Genomic DNA, 25,963 nt, shown 5'->3' on the forward strand with positions numbered 1-25,963 from the left:
CGGGGGCGGAGCCTGAGGGTAGGAGGGGCGGGCTGGAAGCTTCCGCGGCGCCGCGCGGCGGTTGGGTCGGGAAGCAGCGGGCAAGTGAGCTTGGGCTGAGTGGTGTTGCTGCTACTGCTCCGCCATGGACTCCCGCAAGCTGAGCGAGCTGCGGGCCTTCGTCAGGCTCTGCAAGCAGAACCCGGGCCTGCTGCACACCGAGGAGCTGGCTTTCCTCCGCGAGTGGGTGGAGAGGTCGGTTATGGGCCGCGCCGCCGTTCAGGTGGCCGTGAGGGGAGGTGGCGGGCTTGGGAGGGGGAGGGGTGGTTTGTGGTTTCGCGCGGGACGCGGGGCGGGGAGGAGGGGTCGCCTCTCGTCAACGGGAGAGGGGGGTGGCGGCACGTGCCGGCGCGCAGCCCTGCCGTGTCGCGGGGAGGGGAGGCGGGGGCCAGGGTAGGGGTTGTCGCTGCAGGTCCGGCTCGGTCCTGTGCGGCGGGGTCTTCGCCGGGGAGCGGCTCCGGTGGCTGCCTTCTCCTCTCTCTTGCCGCCGTAGGGCGCGCCGGTGTTACAACTCGGGCATTAAAAAGACTTATTTTTGTCTTTTGTTTTGCTTTAAACTCTGGCTCTTCCCGTTGCAAAAGCCTGCCCCCCGGCCATCTCAGTTGCTCAGCTTTCCAGGCTGGAAAGCCCCAGAGTAATACTTAACCGAGCCTAATTCTCGTATTATGCAGCAGAGTTGGCTAGCCAGTCTGTCTTAAAAGGAGCCGAGTTTGCGGGGAGGTGAGTGGCGTTGACTTACATCCTGGTACTCAAAAGCATAAAATACTTGACGGTTTAACGGGCGGAGTAGTTACAGGCTAGAAGATGGTTCGCCCCTTCAAGTTCCGCGTGTCGCGTAGTTGTAATCTTGCCTCCCCTGCGAGGCGCTTCAAACGCCTGCTGGTTATGCTGCGCAGCGCCTTTGCACGTGTGGCCTGTCATAGCAGAAGCCTCTCTGTAAGCAAATCAGCCTTGGTTCCATCCTGAGCACCCAGAAAAGCCAGGCTCGAAAGGTCCTTTGCTGCTGGCAGGGAATCCATCAACACACTGTATTCAGCTAGGGTCCCACTGCTTGGCTTTCGTGGCTGCAACCCTCCTTATGCTGAAGAACTCGGAGAAGTGAGGAAAGTCCTTGCAGATAACACATTTTTTCATGAAATGGGAAGTGGAAAGATTATTATCTAGTGGTGACCTGAGATTTGTTGTAGAAAACGTGCTTTACATTTTAATCTGAAAGTATTTTAGCTGTACTTTTTCTGCTATATAGCTCTTGCAGTTAGTTGAAAAACTGGCAGGGCTTTGTGTGTATATATAGGTAGATACTGGCATTTCACAGTATGTCATGTAATAACAGTGGCCTGCAATGGACTACTGTTGTTGGGAGGGTTTTTTTTCGGTTGCTTGTTTTTTGGTTTCGCGTTTTTTGTTTGGTTTATTTTGTTTGTTTTTCCCAGGGGTGTTTAAACCTTTTTATGCATCCGAACGTTGGCATGGCTATGAAACCACTCCTGTTCAACCTCACTTTGAAGTGCTAATAGTATCTGCACGTATGCCTGGGAAGGAGAGGCACGTCTCTTAACCTTCCTGCGGATCTTTAGTTCCTTTTGCTACCGTGAAAAAAGACTGAAGTGCCTCACCCTAGATTGAGTCCTTTCTTCTGTTGTGTAATTCTGAAGGTGTGGACAGAGTATTTTGGAAGGGAGAGGAAGAATGATAACTTCTTTTGGCCTGAGAAAGCATTAGGGAACAGAAAGCTGATCACTTGATTTCTGACTTTCTTTGTGTTAATGGGGAGGACTCTAAATTCCACATGAATTTTGTTTGGTTAATAGAAGGATGCTTGTAATGCCAGTATAAAAATTAGATTGTGAAATGTGGAGTGTGGAGTTTTTTTTCCATATAAAGTCTTAATTGGGTATTTTATCTCAGAAACTGAAAAATATTTCAGAATAGAACCTTCTATAGCCCTCTGAAGGTTTCTAGTTTTCTTTACATATTTTGGAATGGTAAACAAATAAATTTTTGTGTCAAAATGGAAGTCTGTTGAGTTCCCCTTTGCCCTTCCATAGTAGTGCTGTTTGCAGTAGGATAATTACATGTATTTGTAGCATCTTCTCATTCTTTGGAAACTGCTGGAAACCTAGCATGGCTGGGTGGGAAAAACTCTACAAGTCCTATACCACTGACAGGTATTAAGAAATGAAGATATAGGCTTAATCACTGCTGTGGGTGGTTACAGAATAATAACTAAACTGTACTAGAATCCATCATTAAATTTTTCAACTAAAATTCTGATGATCTACCCTTCCTTCTCCCCCCCCCCCCCCCCCCTAAAGCTAGCAATTCTAGCTTAAATGATGCTAACTGCTCATAAACCCAGAATGGGATGCTGTTAATATTGCATCAGAAACATTGTCCTACCTGTTTTCATCCACTTGTTCTCTTCTAAGCTGTGGGTCTGGCTGTTGTGTTTGATTTCTGTATAGGAAAGCATACACTAGCGTACGGTCTTGTTTGGAAAGTGCTTTGACATCCCTTTTAGTCATGCCTGCATTTTCATAATTGCATAAAACACAAATATTTTGACTTGAATTGCTGTGAGATGAGTCATTAAAGGGAACACGTTTCAAAAACCTGCAATTCAGTGAAGAAACAATAGCTAGTCCTTAAAAGTAAAGCGCAGAATCCATTCCAACAAGGCTTTTGGCCTTGTTTTCTTCTTTGGTGGTGGTGGTTGTTTTCTTCACATATTTTGGCCACTTTGAATTCAGGGTGATTCATTTTTATTTTTTTAAAGATAATTTTGTTGTCAATTACAAAAGTGGCTGCAGAAATAATGGTTGCAGTTCTTCCAACAAGTCGTAAAAGCAGCAGTTTTCCCTCACTGATGAGTGGAAGCATGGAGTCATTGTTGCATTAGAGCCCTGACAGCTCCCCAGAGTTGTTGCTGGAATTGCACAACTTTGGTTTAGCACAAAGGTTTCATTTATTTTTTTTTTCCCCTCCTCTCTGTGTGTGCTATTTATATAACTCATTACCTGCCTTTCCTACAAGTGTCTCAAACATCTTGAGGCTAAATACATTGCAAACTTACATATATGTCCTTGCTATGCATTTAATCGTTGTAATCAATATTGGTATAAGGAATTTTAGAGTAACTTGTGTTTGAATTGCTCTGGGATTGTAACTCTAGTTTAAATAGATAGTAAAAAACACTTTCAAGGACTAGAAGTCAAACTCTTTAGCCTTTGCAGTTCATGAAATAGCATGTTATAAAATATGCATGTGTATTAGTAAAACATCTTACATATTCTAAGCTTGGATAGTTTTGGGTGGATGTGCAGCAGGTAGAGAAGATGAACCAAGTTGTTTTGTCCTTGAGATGATTCAAGGTGTCAGGCTTAAAACCAGCTGATCTTGAGACCCATAATTTGGAACTGTTCAAGAACTTGTTCCCTGTGTGGTTTTTAGCTTGAGGTGTTCTTAAATACACGATTGGAAGCTGTGGATGTTACTGACCTCTCTGAGTTAGAGGGTTCTCAGTCTTTTTTTCAAGTGAGGCAGGCTCTGAAAGGCTCTTACTGTTAGGAAATGAAAAAGAAGTGGTGCCAACAGGCATTAGATGACTTCTAATTTGTGAGCATTGTGTTATCCTCTTAGCTATCAGCACTACTAAAATTCTTCAGAATTCATAGTTTCCTTTGTGCAGAAGAGAAATTCCAAGGGCTTCCTTAGACAATCCTTCTAATCCTAGAGAAAGCTTCTATTTTTCACAGACTGGTAGAGAGCTGTGTGCCCTACTGTCAGCATGTGAAGGTAAAATTTTGGTAGGAACAGTTATTCCATGTCTTGTGTGTTACCGTTTGTCAGACTACAGTTATTTTGTCCTTGCAGTGTAACTTGATTAACTAATGTCAACATTCCAAGGACACATCCTGACTTTTGCAATAAGTTCAGAAGATGCCAGCTTTTGTAGCTTGTGACTTTTTCTCAACAGTTTATCCTTGTAAACTAGAGGTAATGTAGTGCTGTTTGCCTGGGTTTTGCTTCAGAGCCTTGTGCCAGGGCCTGTCTATCTTGCCACCTCCTCTTCCTTTGTCTACCCTCTCTCCCCCTATTCATCCCTGTCCTCATTCTGTCTCATCCAGGTTTGTTTTCAGCCAGTTTAGGGTCTGACTCTGGGATGGTGTTGGGAGGGAAGAGAGCGGAGAACAGGATGCCAGCAGCCTGACTTTAGAAGCCATAGAATCTCATCCATAGGGTATAGTTTTATGTTGCACTGTTTCTTGAAAACACATAGTTCTGCACACTTCTAATTCCTCCTGCCCACTCCTGTTTGCCCACATCGTTCTTCCCTCCCCTGCATCACATCTAACAGTGCTGTGGGGCCCCAATGAGTTGGCTGAGTCTGAGTTTGTAAACTGTTAATAAGTGGGAATATGGAGCAGAGGCTGGGTGGGATTGGCAGTCCTTGTGGCAGCCTGCCATGAGGTGTGAGTAGATGTTGCATGAAATAGCTGGAGAATTCAGCCTGTGCTTATTTTCTGGCTGCTCACCAAAGTGGGTATAATACAGAAGTTATTCTATACTGAAAGCATGCTGTGTATACTGGGGGTGCTCCTTAACTTGTAGCTAAGAAAAGGCCTGAATATTGCAATACATGAGAGAAATTAATTAGTGTCCCCTGGGCAGCAGTTTAACTGCATAAGCATTTTAGGCCATGGTGATTCCCTTAACTTGTTTGGTCTCTGTTCTAAAACCAATTATAATTTTAGTACCACCTGTAGTACTGTTTAGTTTTCACTTTAAACATACATTGTATTTTCAGGAGAAAATGAATTTTGGCTAGGGAGGCAGGTTTTTCTTGTGAGAATGGGTGGGTGGGTGGGTGATGGGTGAGGAGCATTGAGTACAAGTCACAGTGGAGTTGTAGGTGAAAGAGCCAGCAGACAGTGTGCACTGTTACGCTATGGAAAGCATGGTGGATGTGTGCTTTTCATTTGCTGGCTTTACAGTGAATTGGATCATCATGTTTCTGTCACTGCAAAAAGCTGGGATTATCAGAAGCATTTGAAACAGTAAAACACGTGTCACTGTCTTGATAATCTTACTGTTTTGTGGTTGTTTTTTTTTTCCTCTTTGTTTTGCTGAAAAGTATGGGAGGCACAATACCACCTGCTCCAGCCAACACCTCCACAGAGGACAGAAGTAAGGTGAGATATGAATAATTTATGATTGCAAACTAACATTTGGATTCTCTGCAGATACAGCTGAGCAGCAGGAAGGGGAAAAAGTGCTGTCAATTTTTGTTCAGACAGGGTGGGTGAATACACTAGGGCGAGTGAGTGTGACAGTTCAGTTTGAAGCCTGCCCACTGCATGTTGTAGATGCCTTGTTACAGATGGCTTCCTAGTTTATTTCAAGTATTATCATGCTCCATTTCCTTAATCCTGAATGCCTGATGTTCTGTGCAATGCAAATGCCAAAAAAAGTCTCAGTTTCTCTGCTTCTTTTTATGTTTGTTGTGTTTATACACCTCCTCTGTAGTCTTCAGTGGATTAATCAATCATCTTTGCATAAAAAGAAATATTAATGAGGGTGATAGATCATGAAGTGAAGAGTTAAACTGCCAACTTTTCCAGGCAGTATTGTGGAAGAGGTTTTTGTTGGGTTTTGTCCATTTGTTTTGTGGGAGACAATAAATTTGCCATGTAGATATATATAGCAAGGTTGTCCTAAGACTGAAATTATTTAGGAAGAATTCTTGGTTTGGATTTACTAATACAGTGGATGCTGGAATTGCTGGCTGGTAGGAACTGTACAGAGGGATTGTGTGTGTATGTAGTGAGTACAGTCTGTGACACTGAATAGTAAGACAAGCAGCTTCTGTCTGTGATTAAAGCAGGATGTGCTAAGTTCTGGGATTCAAAGGAAGGAAGTAATATAGTTAGAAGCTGATGGGAAAGTTATTTGAAAGACCTCTCACTATGGCAAGTGAAAACAATATTTTCATCAGTGACACCAGTTTATTGTTCACTGCTAAAGGCCCACAGCCTAATAGTATTTGATGGAGAGAATTTTTGATCCAGAGAATGTCTGAAGAAAGGCAGAAGAGTTGGTTAGTATTTATTGCAAACCAGGCTCTGAATTGAGTGTTACCTGGATTTTGTTTGTTTGTTTGTTTTGATTATTGAATTACACAATTTGAAGGACAGGCTTTACCAATAATAGAAGTTTCTAAGTCAGGATCTGGGCTCTGAATTGTTTGCATGCATGATAGACTTAATCTGAGAGGAGGAAAAAGGGGATTTGTATCTTAAAGCGGTTTGGCCACAAGGCAGTCTCATGCTTTGCAAATGAATGTTGGGATTTTGGATGCATTGTTATTTGTTACAGTAGCAATAGGATAGCAGTCAGAAATAATGTATAGTTATAAACACTTTTTCTTTTCCTTTCAGGGCAAAGCTGAGCAACAGCCAGAGGAGCCAGTTAAATCACCTGAACCAGAAAGTGAAGAGAGTGACTTAGGTGTGGAAAATAGATTACTTTATCACATTTCACCACTTTCAGCATGGTTCTGGAAATCCTTTCTCTGTTTGTAGAAGGAGCTTAATCTTGGTGGTGTTTTGTTTTTTATTTTCCATTCCCTACCAGAAATTGACAATGAGGGGGTGATTGAACCAGACAATGATGACCCTCAAGAAATGGGAGATGAAAATTTGGAGGTAAGCACACTTGTTTTCAGCGTCCATGGCTGTAGGGAGCATAGGGAGAGGTTTCAAGTTTAGTGAAGGATAGAAGCTGAGGGGTGGTGAGCACAATATTAGCTGCACAGCCAGATGTTGCTTTGCCTCTAAGTAGAAATAGAAAATGTAACTGTCTTAAAACCTTCTTATTCAAGGTTAAGAGTTCATCAGAGAGCTCAGTGAGGAAAATCAGGTCAGAAAACACATGCACACACACTATCAAAACACCAGTGAGAAGCAGATACATAGAAATGTGCTGTTATTCAACTTCTCTTTTAAGCATTTCCTGGCTAAAAATAACGGTGGCTAATGTCTCCAAGCTGAAAGCAAAGATTTGTTTTGTTTTTTAACAAAATAAAGGTTCTGGAATCACAAACTGGAGCTCTTCTCTTTGGCAGTGTCATTCTGGCATGGCCTCTACAGCTTCTGTTTTGTGTGGGTTTGATTTTTATTTGTTTTCTTAGGTAACGGAAGAGATGATGGATCAAGCTAATGAGAAGAAGATGGAAGCCATAAATGCTCTAAGTGAAGGTGGTCAATTGTTTTTTTAGTACTTAATCAAGGACATTGGGGTTTGGTTCTCCTTTTTTAGAAAATAAACAAGTATGTTGGACCATTTGGAAGGCTTTCAAGGAAGAGAAAACCATCTTCCTGTTGGATGGTATCTGCAATTAGCCCATGTCTGGGGATAAACTGTAGCAGTTGCTCTGTTGCATGATGACCCCTCCCCAGCTGAGAAGAGAAATCAGGAGGAGGAAGACACCTCTGTGTTGAAATCAGAAGGCTTTAGGGAAATGGCAATATTAATACTAGTACCAATATAAAGTACATGAACCTGTGTCCAGCCTGATGAATGTGTGGCAGTTACAATGAATGAATCACTTCAGGAATGGTGACCCTTGAAAGGAGGAGCCTCCATCCTCGGCAAACTTCCCCCTCTATCATGAGAGTGGTGTTTGTGGTATGGGATACACCACCTATGAGCCAACTCAAGTCAGCTGCCCTGGCTTTTGCCTCTCCCAACTTAAGCTCCTGGCTGATTTGAAACTGCTGATGGGCTGCATACTACAGCTGGCCTGTGATTCTGTCCCAGTGAAACCAGGGCAGATAGGCAAAACTAACCACAACATGAAAGCTTCTTTAGTACTGTCTTTTCAATGTAGCTATAGTCCTGGGCAGGGGGGATTGAGGTACAGCAGCAATTCTATTACAAATAGATTGTTACAGTACTTCCCTATATATTCTTAGGAGTGTCTCTAGTGGGTTGTCTTAATGCAGTGAAAAGCTGTGTAATGAAGAAGTCACCTCCTATTTAATTTCATGCAAAGTTAAATGTACCAATTCAACTGGTAGAAGTCTTTCCTCCCAGCATTAATTTTTAGAGCTTGTACTTCAGTAACACAGCAAGCAGGAGAGTGATTTTTCTTTTGTGGATAATGTTCTACTGAAGAAGTGCCCAGGGATGTAATACCCTGTCAGGCAGGTTTGGCAATTTGGATGTAATATCATTGTATAATGATTGAAAATTAACTGTAACTCATGTTTAGGTGAACTGCAGAAGGCTGTTGACTTGTTCACAGATGCTATCAAGCTGAATCCTTGTTTGGCCATCTTGTATGCCAAGAGGGCAAGGTGAGTCATTGCAAACCAGTGATTTATATGCCTGCTTGTTCTGGGTTTTCCTTCAAGAGTCTAAATACAATGGCAACTTCAGGATCTATGTAAACTTAAACTATGTGAGGGAAAGAGGAAAATACACTTACTGCATTATTTTTTCCTGGATATGATTAAGCAGATTTGCTAAAGCAGCCATACTCTGAAGTGTCTGTTGTGATTAAGGTGATGACTGAAATCATGTCCTTTTTAGATGCAAAATTACTTGTGGATCACATGACTCCTCTCTCTTGCACCTGCTAAATCAGTTGGTTCCCTGTGAAAGAGACTTGTTTCTGTTCAACAGTCCTCCATTTGAGCAAGACCCCTATTTTTCAGCCCATTCAATACCCACCTTGGTGCTAGTTCCATCTTCCAGACCGCAAATAATGCGGTGGGACCATTGTCGGGTTTGGCGTAATGCACAAACAGTTCTATGTTCAGGATTCTTGAGGAAAGGTGGGCAAGCATGGGTTGAAGAAGCAGAAGTTCCCAAAGACTTTTTTCCCCATTATTATTATTCTATTTTCTCCTTTTACACAAACCCACCCCACCACTAAACATGGGTGATCTGATACCTTTGTAGATCTTTTTCATAGCAAGGTATAATTCAAAGAGACATTTGGCTTTTGATGGCTTCTATGTGATTGAGTAGTGTCCTTTTAACTCTTACATTCCAGTACATCTTAACTGGTAAATTATGCCTTGCTGTTTTTAACCTTTCCATATCAAAGATTTTGCATGTAGCACAACTTGTGTACCTTAATACTCTGTTGTCACCACAGTGGTATTTTTACAACACCTTGCAGTGCCATATCTTCTCAGGACTAGAATTAGCAATGAAAAATAAGTGTTAGGAGAAGCTTAAAAGTTACCTCAGTTTGGTCTGTTGTAGAAGTGAACAATGTATTAGGATATTGTAAAGCCTGCAGCGTAACCGCAGTGAGGATCAAGTGCTGTGGCTCATCTGCCTCTCTGCTTGGGGTTCGGTTCTGAGGGAGTTGATCATTTGGAAGATGAGGGGGTTTATGCAGTCAGCAGCATTGGTGTGTGTGGCTTTGAGACAGTTTCTTGGCACATTGTCCAGCTGTTTGTTTCTAGAAGGGAATGTGTGACTTTGTGCTTGCTTTCTAACAGGCCTTAATGATGAAGCTGCTGAGGGGCGTTCTTAGTTGCTGATTATTTTCAAGCAGATGTAAAAGGGCACAAGTCCTGACTTGGAGTATATTGAATATCAAACACTTCTGTTAATTCAGGAATGGTTTTTTTTTAGTGATTCCTTCAGAGTTTTTTTAATTTAAAATGCCTGAACCTCCTCAAATACTGCCCTATACATGGGATAGACTTCTGCATTGTAAAATTTGCAGTTACTTTGCTTAACTCTCAAGGGATTTGGGCTGCTTTGTGGGTTTGTGTTTTATTTTGCCTGTTTTGGTTTTGATGACTCCTCTCCTGTAGTTTCAGATCATTCTTAGCTGTTGATTCTTGTAGCCTGTATGATAACTCATGTTTGCTTTGTCTTACTCTTTTAAAGACTATTTAATACAGTGTGTATAATATTATTGTTCAAATTGCTAGTTGCTGTTTAAGTGCCAGACACCATGAAACTGAACTGCCCATAGCATTCATGTATCCTTTCCTTGTGCACTGAAGTCATTCTTGCTGGCAAGGCTTGAGTCTGAACAAGCAAAGCTTCTGCAACTACAGTGGTGGGGTGGAGGAACTAAATTTCAGTTATTTCATTATCACTACAAAGTCTTTTTGAGCTTAGCTTTTCAAATGTATTATCTCACTAGCTTGCCTGTTAGTCATGCAAAATTATCTCTAGCTTGACGTAGTAAGTTGGTATTTCAGTATACACATTGAATGTTCTCCTTCCCACAGTGTTTTTGTGAAGCTACAGAAGCCAAATGCTGCCATTAGAGATTGTGACAGAGCCATCAAGATTAATCCTGACTCAGCACAGACCTACAAATGGAGGGGGAAAGCACACAGGTAATGGCCTGCATCCATACTTGATAATCACTTTACTTAATGGGGCTGAACAGCTTTGTTCAGAGACACAGAGAAGACAATGCATGAACTATCTGTCTTGCAATTGAGAGCAGTAGCCAAGAAACCATTGTGCTGAGTGTGTGGCTTGCAAAAGATTGTAGTGGTTTATTGATGGCAATTTATGAGCAGTCTTTCTGGCACTGTCTGTCTTTCCTTCTGTTTTAAATCTCCTTGTAACAACATTTTCTAACCATTTGCTGCAAGATTGAGTCTGAGGATTGTGGATTTTATTTGTTTGGAGGCCTTTTGTTTTCACTTAGGGTTTTGGGGGTTTTTTAAATTTATTTACTAATCTATAATTCTGAAACAATTCTCTGCTGCCTTTATTCCATTAGATCCTAGAGCTCTTACATAGTAAATGGATCTCTTAACAACTAGGCAGTTCAATTTGTTGTGATTGAAGAGTGATTTTTAGCAAGCTGTGCTTATTTTAAGTAGCATTAAGCCAGTGTGCATCCCCCCAACTATAGTTAAAGGTGGGGTTTTTAAATGACAAGAGGTGAGGGGACAAAAAAGACAGTTCTTACAGTATGTATAGAAGTGGAAGGAGTAAATGGTAATAGAACTTAACAAAACAGATGTTTTAAACAGTGCTCAGAGAGCAGTTTGCTGATGTCTAGAGTTCTAATAAGGAACACAGAGCCTTAAAGTGAGAGGCCTGGAGCATAGGTTGGAGTAACACCTCTGCCCCTATGCAGAAGTGCTTTGGCCATTTAAAAATACCCCCCATTTGCTTAGTTTTTTGATTATCAAGAGTTAACATAAATAAAGTTAAGAGGTGTGCACAGTAATTCATGTGACCTCTTCAGTTAAGACATAGTGCCTCCTGTTGGCTAGGATGTTTTGAGTGCTGAGTAGAGAGGGTCCTTAATCTTGGTGTAGAGTTGTACAGAACACTGAATGTGTAGTTTCAATGTGAACATGTCCCTAGTGGTGCAGAGTGTTTTTATTAGTGTCCTTCATGTGTTTAGGTAGGTACCTTCTCCCTCTTAGACCTTTCTTGTTTATAACAAACAACGACACTGGTGAGGGAATTTTGTGTTTTCCTGAGTGTTACTTCATGCAAAAGTTACTGTAAGGGTATAAAGCAACCAAGTTGTCTCTAATGGCACCACAGTGTGTGTAGGTTACAGCAAACACCAGGACCATTAAACTGCTGTAAATCCATACAGCTGCAAGTGAAAATGCTGTGTTGGATGCTGCATGGTTTTAAATAGTGTGAAGAGCTGTGAGAGTTCAGTTTGCTTTTTCCTTCTTCTGAATTGCAGACTTCTGGGTCACTGGGAGGAAGCTGCTCATGACCTTGCTTTAGCTTGTAAACTGGATTATGATGAAGATGCTAGTGCCATGCTGAAGGAGGTGCAACCAAGAGTAAGTGGAGGAGGCATAATGGGGGTCCCTCCTCTATTTATTTGAGTGACATTCCTTGCCTTCAGGGTCGTCCAGTATGTATTGTCTTGTGGGAATGTGTTCATGTCATGTGACAGATCAAACAGCATTTAGAAATACCTCTGTCTTTGATCACAGCTGTTGATGGCAGTGTGTGGAGAAATTGAGCCTCTGGTGCTGGGCATGTAACCAGACAATGAAATATGGTTCTTCCAGAATACCTTAACAGAAAAATCTGAAGCAGGCTCTTTAGAATATAGCCTAAAAACACTCAGAAGAGCAGGAGAACACTTAATGGTTTGGGTTTGGTTGGTGGTTCCCCTCCCCACCACCCCCCCAAGATGTTTGAGTTGATCAAAGCTTCATCCTAAATGTGCTTTACAAAGGAAGCCTTCATTGCTTGATTTGTACTTTCTTTAGTCTACCCCGTGAGGGCAGCACAGCCTCTTGAAGAATGCTGTTGGCCCCAGCATTCTTCTAAGGGAGAGCTTTTGTGTGACAAATGTGGCAGTGTTGATAGCAGCCTTTCTTCTTCACCTGTGTTGTGTATTGTTTTAAAATGGTCGACAGACCACAGATGGCAGCTGTTGCACTTCATCGGATTTACATGGCAAGGTTTAGGGGCAGTGGAAACTGCAGTGATGGTCTCCTGCAACAAGAGATGTAGGGCTACCCCTGTGTCATAAAAAGCCAGTTCCATCTGGCTGCAAAACAGACCCTGCTGGCCAAAGCTGAGCCAGTCCGTGATGCTGGTAGTGCTTCTGTGGTAGCATGTGTAAGGAAGGATTACAAAATGCAGTGTAAGAGCTGGGAGAGAGGTGAGGGTAAAGTAAGAAAAGAAGCAACCCTACAGACACAAAGGTAAGTGAAGGAGGAGGAGGAGATTTGCCAGACACAGGAGCAGAGATGCCTCTGCAGCCTACGGAGAAGCCTGTGGTTAAGCATGTTGTCCCCCTTGAGCCTGCAGAGGTCCACAGGGGAGCAGATTTTCACTCTGCAGCCCGTGGATGATCCCATGCTAGAGCAAGTGGGTGTGCCCTGAAGGAAGCTGCAGCCAATGAAGAGTCCACACTGGAGCTCATTCCTGTCAGAAACTGGCCTGTGGAGAGGAGACCACGCAGAAGCTGGTTATCTGGCAGGAGATGCAGCCCATGGGGTACCCATGCTGGAGCAGTCTGTTGTTCAAGGACCGTGCTCTGTGGAGAGGACCCATGCTGGAACAGTTTGTCAAGGGCTGTATCCTGTGAAGGGGACCCCATGCTGGAGCACAAAAAAAGTGTGAGGAGGAAGGATTGGCAGACTTGCAGTGTTCTGAGCTGACCACAGCCTCTATTCCTCTGCATTGTTGCTACTGGTTGTAGAGAGGAGGTGAAAGAGTGGGGAACAGAGTGAAGTTGAGCTTTGAGAAGAAGGGGAATGCAGTAAAATGGTTTTCAGTTTTGTTGTTGTTTCTCATTCTCCTACTCTATTTGTACTTTGCAATAAGTGAGAGTCTATTTTGCCCATGATGGTAGCAGATGGGCAATTTCCTTGTCTTGAGATAAAGCCAGGAGCTTCTCCATCATCTTTTCCTCTCACTGTCCTGGTGAGGAGGATGAGTGAGAGAGCAGCTTAGTGAGTATCTGGCAGCCACCCAAGCTTAACCCACCACATAAATAAACATTCCTGTATTGAATAACTTCAGCTTTCAGTTTTCCTACCACGTCTTTGTAGAAGATTCTGTCTCCAGGAAAACAACAATGAAAACCATCTTACAGCCTATTAGTCATTTGTGTTGGTGCCTATTGATCTGTGGTAAATCTAATTAGGTCTTGAGTCCTAGCCCTCTTTGTAAGAGGCATTCTTTATGCTTGGCTAAGGGGGGAAACTGTTTTATTTCCCTCTTAATCTGCTGTACAGAAACAGCAGAATATGTCTGTGAGACATTGATGTGTAGTTGCAAATGGGAGTTTGTCTGTGTAGCTCAAGGAGAAGTAGATGACCACTTTATGGGAGACTTCCTTTTTCTTCCTTTAATTAAAGTGAAGATGATCCATTCACTTCCAGCTTTCCCAGAACTCTGAGACTTTCACCTGCAAGTACAATTCTCAAAGTACTGAGTTCATGCTGAGAAATATTTAGAAACAATGAAAATCAAAACTCTGGAAAATTTTCATGTTTAATTAAAACATCACAACAAATAAATCCACACAAAAACCCAACCCAAAGCACACAAAAGCAAAATGAATGAGAGAAGCTCCCCACAAACCCCAAACCCACTTGGCCTCTCTCTTAATGCATTACTGAGGGGTTGTAACACTGATTTTTGATAACACAACTGCATTCAATGTCTGTCAGTCCTGCTGTCTGCCCTGTGCCTTCTCTGACAGAAGTACTTCCAGGATTGGATTACAGTACACACTGGGGTGTGGCTGGAGAGTGGCCAGGCAGAGAGAGACCTGGGGGTACTGGTTGATGGTAGGCTGAACATGAGCCTGCAGTGTGCCCAGGCAGCCAAGAGGGCCAATGGCATCCTGGCCTGCATCAGGAACAGTGTGGCCAGCAGGAGCAGGGAGGTCATTCTGCCCTTGCACACTGCACTGGTTAGGCCACACCTTAAGTACTGTGTCCATTTCTGGGCCCCTCAGTTTAGGAAGGATGTTGACTTGCTGGAACGTGTCCAGAGAAGGGCAACAAAGTTGGTGAGGGGTTTGGAACATAAGCCCTATGAGGAGAGGCTGAGGGAGCTGGGGTTGCTTAGCCTGGAGAAGAGGAGACTCAGGGGTGACCTTATTACTCTCTACAACTACCTGAAGGGAGGTTGTAGACAGACGGATGTTGGTCTCTTCTCCCAGGCAAGCAGTACCAGAACAAGAGGACACAGTCTCAGGCTGCGCCAGGGGAGATTCAGGCTGGATGTTAGAAAAAAGTTCTATACAGAAAGAGTGATTGCACATTGGAATGGGCTGCCTAGGGAGGTGGTGGAGTCACCATCATTGGAGGTGTTCAGGAGGAGACTTGATAGGGTGCTTGGTGCCATGGTTTAATTGATTAGGTGGTGTTGGATGATAGGTTGGACTTGATGATCTTGAAGGTCTCTTCCAACCTGGTTTATTCTAATCTATTGATGTCATGTGGGACAAATATCTCCTAGCTAAAACAATTTCTATCAGAACTTAGAATGTTCTTCAAACAAATGATTTGTATGAAAAAATAGAGGAGTAGCCACTGTAGTTATTGTCCCTGTTCTTGAATCTTGATTTTTGCCATGTTACAGGAGTAGCCATCATAACAATTTGTGAAATCATAAACCATTTTTTGCAATGCTGTCCTGATTTCAGGAATGCAGCCCTATGGTTAGGGCTTGTTGTAACAATAGAACCCTGAGTGAGGAGCCTTGAGGAGCTCCTTGCTAACTGCTCTCTTCTGCTGTGGTTGTAGATCTGACAGACTTGAGAAGAGCTTATAATAGGAAGCAGACTTTCTCCCCACTGGCCCTTTCTTGGTTTGGTTCATTAATTCTTTGGTCTGCTTACATCTGGCTGTATATGCTGCAAAGACACCTGGAACAGCAATAACACTATCTAAAAAATTTGTGCAGGAGGAGTCATATTTCCTGTGGTACCAGTGAAAATCCCCTTTTGGGGGGATAGTTGCTGTTTTTAGCTTGGAGGAAGTAATATTTCAAATGGACGTGGAATCATAGAATTGTTCAGGTTGGGAATGACCTCTGGGATCATCAAGTCCAACCATTGGCCCTGCTCTACAAAGTTCACCCCTAAACCTTATCCTCAAGCACCACATCTAAATGACCTTTAAACACATCCAGGGATAGTGACTCAACCACCTCCCTGGGCAGCCTATTCCAGTGTCTGACTAAAAGCTTTTCCTAATGTCCTGTCTAAACCTACCCTGTGGCAGTTTGAGGCTGTTCCCCCTTGTTCTATCGCTAATTACCTTTGAAAAGAGACCAGCACCAACCTCTCTACAACATCCTTGTGGGTAGTTGTAGATCATAATGTGTTTAAGCTCCAACTATAGTGCAAGCCCCAGAAGTCTGGCAAGAAAGAATGCTAAGAGTGCATGTTCTGGTGAATCCAGTTAGGGCTGAGTACACCTGGATAGCTGACTGCCTTAAAGAGCAAGTAGCAAATGGCTCCTAAAACAAAGGGGTTTCTAGGATGTGAAGTCAATACAAATACATGTATTTTGTATTGAGGTGACACATTTCTAGCATGTCACATGAGGTATGAAATTGTGGTGTGGTGTTGCAACAGGCTCAGAAGATTGCGGAACATCGCCGAAAATACGAGCGGAAGCGCGAAGAAAAGGAAATCAAGGAAAGAATGGAAAGGGTGAAGAAGGCACGGGAGGAGCATGAGAGAGCACAAAGGGTAGATACTTAAGCTTTACTATTTTAGTCATTTGGAGAGTGTCATTGTTATTTTGGTGAAAATGAATTGCAGAGAAGAATTGCTTTAAGTCTTGGAGAAATCAACTCTCTAAAATTTCATTCTCCTTTTTTACTTGATTGCTAACAAAATATGGAGGAAAGAGAGTAGTCTTGCATCTGCTGTTGCTGCTTGTGACAAAAGCAGGCTCTGGAATCTCTACTAATGCTGTATTTTAATACATTGGTTCTTGTATAACTGCACCAGAATACTTTCTGCCTAGTGTACTTCTGTCTTCCAAAGTGGGAGGTGTTTTCATTTCGGGGTAGCACTTTGCTTTTTGTCCTGACTTCCTGACACAGTTTGGGGTTTTTTTCATCATGCTTTCTGATATATTTTAATATGTTGGAAGTAGGAGTTCTGTAAATACAGGTTGAGGAGCTAAACCAAATGATGCAGTTTATATTCAAGGAAAACATAACTCTGCTTCATTTATCTACAAAACAGACTAATTTAAGCGTAGATGGGACGAGCTCTTGTCAGTGGTTCTGTATGTAGTGGGGTGCTTTGTTTGTTGCCATAGCCTGCCTGAAACAGTCTCAGCTATTTTTTTTTTTTTTCCCTCCTAAAAGCAGTTGAGCTATAGAAAACAGGCTGCAGTTCCATTACTTTGTGTGGAATGATGTGCTTTCATCTGTGCAGGAGGAAGAAGCAAGACGACAGGCAGGAGGAGCTCAGTTTGGTGGTTTCCCAGGTGGCTTCCCAGGTATTTTATTTTTGAGCACCTATATTTGAGGTAGAGGTGACTGTTGTTTCCATGGGGAGTGTTATAACCACAGCTTTTACAGCATTTGTTCTCAGTACAGGGAGAAGAATATTGATGAAGTCTAGAACTTGTCTGCAGATAAGTGTTTGAGCGCTGGTGGGAAGAGGGATGGGATTCTTTCCCTGAAAGAGGATGGATGCTGGGTAGCAAATAGAGCAAAGATGGAAATCAAGGTCTCAATAACATAAAGAAAGGATTTAGGTCTGAAAATACAGAGATGCAGTATTTGCTTAATATGTGCTGAAAGTGAGTCTAAAAATGTTTTCAAAATTACCCAAGGTGCCTTGAACTGCTGAAGGAGTTGTAAAGTTGGAAACTTTGATGGAATATTAGGGAAATCTGTGCTGATTGCAGGCTACTGTTGAACAAAATAGATTCTCATAGGAGGTAGTGCAGTTTACCTTGTAGAAAAGCTGTCCTTGGCAAGTTCCACAAAACTCAGGCTTTCCATGTTACTTTGGGGTACAATAAATTGGGGAGAAACAAAAGTACTTGAAGACTGAGCTGTAGTTGAGGTAAGCAGTGTGCACGCTTTAACGGGATCAGCCTGCAGGGGAACCAAATAGAGAGCAGATCTGCCCTGTTTAGCATAGTTTGGGTAGCTGCTGATTATAGATTGGAAGACAGAACCTCAAGAATTTTTCCTTCAGGGATTTTTTAAATATTTTTTTTTTTAATTTGGTGTTAGAATTTCCTCAGAGTTCCAGCCAAGAGTGGAACATGCCTGGGACATACTACTACTGCCCTGCTTTTTTTTTCTGACTTGTTCACCCCAGGTACTCAAACTCCATACATTTCTGGGTTTGAGATCCACCTGTTTTAAGTTAACCAGGAAAATGACTGCATCTCTTCACAAGGTGATAGAACCCAACCCTCATTACAAGCCTCTTACTCAATTGGGTTAGAAATAATAGGTAAAATAAGATATATGTCTTCACAGAAGGTGAAGACTAGTTGTAGCTTTATGGAAGACATGGCTTTAGAGGTGTGACAAAGGAAGTGAGCTTCTTGTATAGACAAATGTTTATCATCTTTCATTATTCTTGTCTTGGGTTTTCAGGTGGATTCCCTGGGGCTATGCCTGGAGGTATGCCAGGAATGGCAGGGATGCCAGGTCTCAATGAGATTCTCAGTGATCCAGAAGTTCTTGCAGCCATGCAGGTGAGTATTAGTTAAAATCAGAGCTAAACATTCTGAACAGTGGAACAGCACCTGTGAGCTAAGGGAAGGAAGAAAGATGTGACCTTCAGGTGTGACTGCCCCTGGAGATAGTCAAAAGTGAGGCTCGACAGGGCTCTGGGCAACCTGATCTAGTTGAGGATGCCCCTGCTTACTATAGAGGGAGTTGGACTAGATGACCTTTAGAGGTCCCTCCCAACCCAGACCATTCTATGACAATGGGATGCTTGCTTGTTTCTGTTGTGAAAACCCCTCCTTGTGTGTGTGGGATCACTGTCTGGAAATAATGTTAGCTGTTTCTCAAACTGATGGCAACTTAATTAACAATCCACCCTCATACTTGCCTGTGATAGGCAAAACTCTGCTATATAGAGCTCTCAATCTCTTTTGAGTCTCTTGAATTGTTATTTTCCACTCGGTGTAATTCACTTGCTGCTTCTTTGAAGGGACACACATTGTGGTGAGATAATTATGCCCAAACAAAGAAAACAATGATTGTTTATATTGTTGCAACACAAATATTACAATAATAGTGAGATGAATGAGCATCTATTTTCTCTTAGGGGATTACTGTTTGGTTATTACCACAGGCAAGCAAGCATCAGAATAGTTCTGCATCTGGCATTTTCTAAATTCATGTTCAGAAAGCTTACTTTCCTGGTGGGCTTGCTTAATTGTTTAATTAGCAAATTGCTCAATGTCATGGCTACTTTTACACAAGCAAATTCTTCCAGCAGGTTAAATAGAGTATATCTGACATCAGTTTTAAGGGCAGGTGGGCTAGGAAAAGTCTGAGCTATATAGATACATTTGTGTACAAACATGATCAAGTATAAGAGTCTTGTTACTTTTACTGGATTGCTCTGCTGTTTCCAGCTCACTGGACAGCTATGATCCCCATCTAAATCAAAGCATCACAAGGGACCCTTTCGTGCTGTGCTCTCAAATCACAGCGAAGGCATCACTTTCCATGCAGCAGCTCATGGGTTCCCTCAATGTTTCCAAACACCAGCAACTGAAGCTTTATTTAGGCTGCCACAATTGGCAATGTTAACTTCCATCCAAACCATCTGGGGGAAAAAAAAAGCTCATAACTTGTAGTTGTATGCATGGCATGGCTAATTTATGCTGCAATGCAGGAGTTTGAAATTCCAGTTGTTGAGAACAGAGCTTTGGGGTGCAGCTCACATGACTTTAAGAAGCCTTCACTGCATGCTAATCATGCATAGCCCAGCACAGTGTAGGCCTCTCTTGCAAGAAAATGTTGATGGTGTTTCCTGATAATAAAGGCAGGCTTTAACATGTAGAGTCTGTAAGGAAAGACTTGGGTTTTGCTGATCTCTTTAAGAACTTTACATCTAGATACTGTTTATTCATCATTTTGCCTATGTCTGCTCTGCCATCTTCTCAGATGTCCAACTGACTATATTCTGGTTCTTTCTGAATTGGAAGTGCAAACTTTAGTCTTGAAAGAATGGTTTCTACTGCTTGGCTTCTGCTCCATGTAGCTATGGAATATGTTGATGGATAATGGTAGCAGGCAGTTACTATGTAGCTTATATCTGAGGTGTTGTGGAAAAATCTGAAGATACTGAATCACACAAGCCTCTCCCAATTGCTAATGTTAAGATCATGTTTTAACTGGCAGTAGGTAGAGGCTTCTCAAAATGAGGAGTTACTGCTGAAACTGGAGCTGCAACATGGTGTGATGAGGGCTAACAAGGTTCTCTTCCAATTGTGATTCCTTGGAGGAGGTGGGGAATGACTGAGAATGAGAGATTGATTTATGGTTGGTTTGCTTATTTATTGGTTGGTTTATTTATTTAAAGTCAAATGTTGCCACATCATCTGCTTGCAGTCCCACAGGTAAAAGTTTCTGCTGCTCAAACAAAGAATTGAAAGGGATGAGTAGCAGCTGTTGCTCAGAGGAGGGTTATTCTGTTGTGCATGCTACATGCAAAGCTCCTGCCTTCTTCAAAATACATTTGAAGATGCCTGAAGTAATCCAGTGGGTGTGGCTGTGATGCTTGGCTCCTGTTTTGGGGAAAAAAAAAAATTTCATCCCCCCTTCTCTTACCCCTCTTCTCACACGCTGAGCTATTAGTGTAGCAAGTTCAGTAATGATGGTGGTGTTTACTGATGCATTGTTAACAACATGCACTGTATCATTGGGCTCTAAATAGAGACCTTGTGCCCAAAACTGTCATTAAAAGCTGAGCCAGACTAGATTCATGTTGGAAGCACATAACCACTAACTTTTGTGGACTAAATGCCCTATTTTTTTTTTGCTTTTGTCCTGCAGGATCCAGAAGTCATGGTTGCATTCCAAGATGTTGCCCAGAACCCAGCAAATATGTCCAAGTACCAGAATAATCCCAAGGTTATGAATCTCATCAGTAAATTGTCTGCCAAATTTGGCAGTAAACCATAAAATCCCTGGTTCTTAAAAATCATATCTGAATGGGAAGGTTTGGATTTGGCTGACCAGTGTTGCAATAAAACAAACCATTGTACCTCTGATCTTCTTAAGAAGAGAAATGGGGTGTTCAAAGGAGACTGCTCTTTAGCCCCAAGTTTTGACTTTACTCAATGATTGGTTTATAGCACTCTGATTATATTCAGATGGCCTAGTTTCAACCATCCCTCCTTGTCCTAGAGTTGCAAACTTTTGCTGTAAGTACTGCAGCCAGTTTTCCTCTGAATTAACACTCCTATAAAAGATGTAATATTCTAGGAGTGTAAGATAAAAACCTGCTGTTGTGGTGTTTGGGATTGTTTTTATTATTATTATTAATTACTCTCAGTGAGCAAAGAGGAAGGAACATTAACAGTTGAAGCCTGTCTTAATCCCCTTAGGACAGAAATGTTGGCCTAGTCACAAATAGCAAAGGTGGGACAAGTCTGAAGAATTAACTGGATAAAGGAATTGTCTTCAAATACAAGTCCTTAATTATTTTTTTTTTGAATGGGTGACTGACTTTATATAGCTGTTTCAATTGTCAATGTAACCATGCTAGCTAGATACACACTGGAACTTCTGGCAGTACTGCAAGTTATGTAATGTGTTTTGATCACATCTGTGCAGCAAAGGTACAGTTCTATCCTTTGCACACCCTGGCATGAAGTACATATTGCAGAGGCCACAGAGGTTTTGTTATTTGCTCAGTTTTTGTCCAGCACCGTTATGTAACGTTTTATTTATCACTTTGGGTGTGGGAGAGCAGCTTACTGTCTGCTTGTGCTCTTGTCCTTTCCCAGTTGGCAGGTCCTCCACTGGTTGCACTTGCCCTTCCTTGGGGCCATGCTTACCAGCTTTTATCTATTTGGAAACTTTAGGGAAGGAATCTTACTCTCACCACTACCTCTGTCCCACTGAATGCAAGCCATCCAGAGCATGTAAATGCAGATGTACAAATCAGCAAAAGGGAGAGAATACACAACAAAATTGCAGCTCTGTGTTCTGAGTCAGTTTGAGTCCTTACATGCTTACTGATTACAATATTTTGGCCAAAGTCCTGCTGTCTCTGTAGAAGTGATGACTCTTCCTTCACCACATACTGTAGTCTTCCATCTTTTCTTGTATCTTTTTCCTCAAAAAGCAAACACACACACACACCAGGGGGAAAAAAATCACAACCCACAGAAAACCCCCCAAAAAACACCAAGCTGTGGTCATAGGTTCACCCTTTTGTGTTTTTGACACTTGTGATATGAAGAAAAAGGTTGAAGTATTAGGAGCTGACAGAACACCGGTCTCACGCTTGTGGATTACGAGCTAGTGGGCATCCTTGAAGCAGTGTCTGTTGATGAGGTTCAGTTGATTTGTCTCCTGATAAAAGACAGTTGTTGCTTCTGTTTGTCTTAGCTAAAAACATAGCTGTTCCGTGGAAAAATGACCGTAGTTACCTGTTCACCACTCGAGTCTCAGCATTTGTGTTAACTCTTTTGTAATTCTGTATCTTAAGCCATAACTGATGTTACCATTTTAAAACAAATCTGGATTGATGGAGGAACTGGACAACAGTTGCAAAAAAAAAAAAAGGCAAGAAAAATCCCCAAATGCTTTTTGTCACACTGATGACCCTGCAGGAAGAAATGTGAATTGTTTTTGCTTAAGAAATATAGTTCTGAATACTTAGCCTTTAAAAAACACAAAATAAAGTATGGTTTTGAAAAATAAAGCTTTTTGGCTTTGTGTAACTTTCTGGTAAAAACTGTTTTGCTTGAATTAAATATGGAAGTGCTTTAATTAAACTGCAAATCACACATCCAGTTTAAGTTGGAACTAAATGCTTAAGGGCTTGTCTCTGTGACCAAATGAACTCCAAGGACCGAGTGTTGCTGTGTGCTTGGCTTTTGATTTGTTTCTTTTCTTCCTGTTCCCCAGAGGAGATAATTTAAGTAGGTCCTTCCTCTGCATGGGCTGACACTCAGCTTCTTTGTTCAGGCATGAATTAGAGTATTTTGAATATATAGATTTACTCTCTGCAGGTTCCTGTCGCTGTCTTGGCCGTTGATGTCTGTTTATCCGTGACTAGTCAAAAGTGGGAAGTTGCCCCTAGCTAGTAAAAGTGACCCATTGTCTGTGTCCTCCCTGCTTGCTTACACATCAGTTGCCCTTATTAAGAGTCAACTGACTCCAGGAAAAAAACAAAACACATTTTCCCCAATTTTGGTGTCAATATTAGCAGTCTAGCTGAACTCTTGTTCTTTGGGAATGCACATCCCATGACTCCCTTAGTGTGGTGAGGTTTATGGTTTTGTGTTTTTGTTGTTACCTGGTAGGTTACTTGAGGAGACAGCTGGATGTCAACCCTGTTCCCCAGACTAGCATGTGGGCATCTAAGCAGCTAAACTGGTTTGAACAGAAGTGTAGAAAGTTACCATCATAGCTCACCTTCTGTGCTGTTAAGTTCCAAATGTAGGGTATAAGTAACTATATGAGGATGTTGGTATTTACTGGGAGCTCCGTTAGGTGACTTGTCTCCATTGCAGCACAGAGTTAGGTGTGGCTCTTGCAAGCATCGTGTTAGTAGTAGCTCAGCTGACCGTTTGACTAAAAGCTGCCAGCATGTATGTGTGAATGGCTCAGGTGGTGCAGTGTATGTTGGAGGTGCTGACCCAGAGCCAGGTGTGCATTTCAGCTATCAAAAGCAAGTCCTGCACTGTGCTGTTTGGCCAACCCAGTGCCACAGTTTAGATAACCTCATCTGCCAAAAAGTAGGATGATATATCTGCAACTGGCTGGTGGTAGAGGGTCATAGCCTTGTTACTGTGTTTGTCTGAGTGACTTGTCTGTCCTTTGTTGTCCAGCTGCCGCTCTGAGGAATAATAAATGTCAGGTCAGATGCCACTACCAGGCTCTACTACTGCACAGTGCTTCTCATTGTGTAGTAATGTGGAGAATGCAAGACTCGGTGCCTTTACTAGCATTTGTCTGAAAATGTCTCTCACTTCAGTGTCAGGCTGTGAATAAAAGCTATTTGCTGAAATGGTTTGGTTTGTCTTTGTTGGAAGGTGGTGATCAGGTGGGTAGGAGCCTGACTGTTTCCAGTTAAGTGAAGCTATGTAGGACAAGACTGGACAGAGCAGTGATAGGCCAGAGTCAGCATGTGTCAATGAGTATTGAAAAGCTATGCAAAGGTAAAACCATGTAGAAACAGCTCATTGCCAGTGGCCAGCAGTAATATCTGTGGTTTAAAATGACTCTTAAACACCACTTCATTATTCTTGTTACCTTCAGGCCTTTTGCATAAAGGTCATAGAAGCCACACTTGTATATGCTTGTACATAGAGTCACAGAATCACATCCCTTTTCTGTATGATGCAAGAGCAAACTACTGCTGTGGGAACTGCTGTTTGAGTCCTTTGCCCAAAGTGATAAGTTGTGGAGCCAGCTAGGGTGAGTTGGAACCAGGTTGGCTTTGGCATGTACCTTCCTGCAGACCGTTGCATTTTCCTTACCTGAAAGTATTTGGCAGCTCTTTGAAATCCCACAGGGCATCTAGGTTGAGGGATATGGCAGTGCTTTTGGGGTTGTAGGGCAAGCAGGTTGTTGGAATAGTGGTAGAGGCTAGAGGGTTGTTTTCTGTTCCTTAGCAGCAGGTTAGCCTGGTACGGATGTGGATTGGCATCCTCAAGCAGGAGGAGGATTCACTGAGGTAGGTATCTCAAACCTCATTCAGAGCTTTGCAGAGGTGGGCCTCAACCTTACTTCATGCATGACAGACTGAGGATAGTGTTGTAGGAAAGTAATTCTGGATTACCAAAAAGATGAAAAAAGGGGCAGCTTCCAATTGGACACAGAGACCACTATGCTGAGTACTACAGGACAAGTCATAGGAGGTCAGTAGTGTAATAGAAGCAAATGTGAATCGGATGAAGCAGGAACAGTTTTAATGTAACAAAAGAGATTCAGTAGGTTAGGTGGTGTCAAGTGGATCTGTGCTATGGAACAGCAAAAAAATTCAGGTGACTTTGGGCTACAAGTTACTGATCACCTTGTGGATCAGAGCTTAGGTAAGTCATGTTTTCCTGGTGTGGTCCTTATGAAGAGGAACTTTATATGAGACATCTCTTGCTTCATCCCCACTAACTAGAGGCCCTACTGAATGTAAATATGGAGGACTTTTTCCTGTAAATCTGAACCTTTATGACTAACCAAGATGTTAACACTTCATTAGCAAGATTACAAATTATTACTGTGCCTGTCCTTGATGTACAAATATACTTTGAAATATATATTCTGGATGGATGGTCTTGGGCAAGCTTAAGGTCTTGTCAATAAATAAATGCATTTGCAGAATGTGCTATGACTCTTTGTTAAGTGGGTAACAAAATTTGGCAGCTTTGTGGCACACATCTACTAAAACCAGGATATTTTTTAGTGTACAAACACTTCAGTGGCTACAGCAAATAGAAGTTGCTTCTACCGTTACAGAAATTAAATGCAAGAGATTACAGGCTTAGGAATAGCAGTTTATCTTGGAATGAATTTCTGAAGTATAGCAGCTGAAGCAGTCAGAGGGTAAGTATAATTTGTATGGAATAAAGGTATTGAGAAAGACAAGCTACTTCTTACTGAACTGTAAAGAAAATAATGTGACATCTAAATCAGTTAACAGTTGGCCTACGTTAACACAGCCCACTCTCACAAGACCCCCTCTCTCCCCACACAGATGGGAGGGAAAGTAGCACACGCAAAAACCTCTCTGGGTTGGTATCAGGAGTTGAGATAGGCTCAGAGACATCAGAGAAAACTCTGTGAAGTATATTGAGACAACTCAGCAGCATTCCAGAGGTTCAGTCAAAATCTGTTCCACCAAAATGTGCTCACACATCTACTTTAAAACTGGGCCTTTGAATACATTAGTGTTTGTAATGCTTGCCCCTGGAAAGGTATGGTCTTACACTGAAGCCAAATCTTGCTGTGTTTGTGTGATCAAACACTGAGCTGTTTAATTAATTCAAATTGTCAACACAGTGTCATATGTTAATCTCTGGTTGCTTTAATGTATGGTGCACTGGGAGTATGATCCAGTTTATCAGCATTTTCTGAAAGATAAAGTTTTGCAACAAGAGTCAAAGTCCTTTTGAAAGTAGTAATTAAATCTGCCTTAACATGTTTTTCCTCTAGTGAATTGAATTACTAAGCAAAAAATAGTAAAGGGAGACATACCTGTCAAAATATGTAATTTTTTTTTAATTAATACTGGAATAAGGTAAAG

At 42.1% G+C, this 25,963-nt stretch overlaps 1 protein-coding gene across 1 annotated transcript; it reads left to right on the forward strand.

The window, feature by feature from the left end:
• Positions 1-15: 15 nt before the first annotated feature.
• ST13 (ST13 Hsp70 interacting protein) lies at positions 16-21,196 on the forward strand. Its single transcript, XM_054167842.1, has 12 exons — positions 16-234; positions 5,174-5,231; positions 6,477-6,546; positions 6,673-6,743; positions 7,229-7,295; positions 8,312-8,396; positions 10,302-10,412; positions 11,741-11,843; positions 16,118-16,234; positions 16,934-16,997; positions 18,118-18,218; positions 20,539-21,196. Exons 1-12 carry the CDS (start codon positions 125-127, stop codon positions 20,665-20,667), a joined length of 1,086 nt encoding a protein of 361 aa, XP_054023817.1. The 5' UTR covers positions 16-124; the 3' UTR covers positions 20,668-21,196.
• Positions 21,197-25,963: the final 4,767 nt, after the last annotated feature.

The sequence above is a fragment of the Dryobates pubescens genome, chromosome 15 (genome assembly GCF_014839835.1).
Source record: "Dryobates pubescens isolate bDryPub1 chromosome 15, bDryPub1.pri, whole genome shotgun sequence".
Classification (NCBI taxonomy): Eukaryota; Metazoa; Chordata; class Aves; order Piciformes; family Picidae; genus Dryobates; species Dryobates pubescens.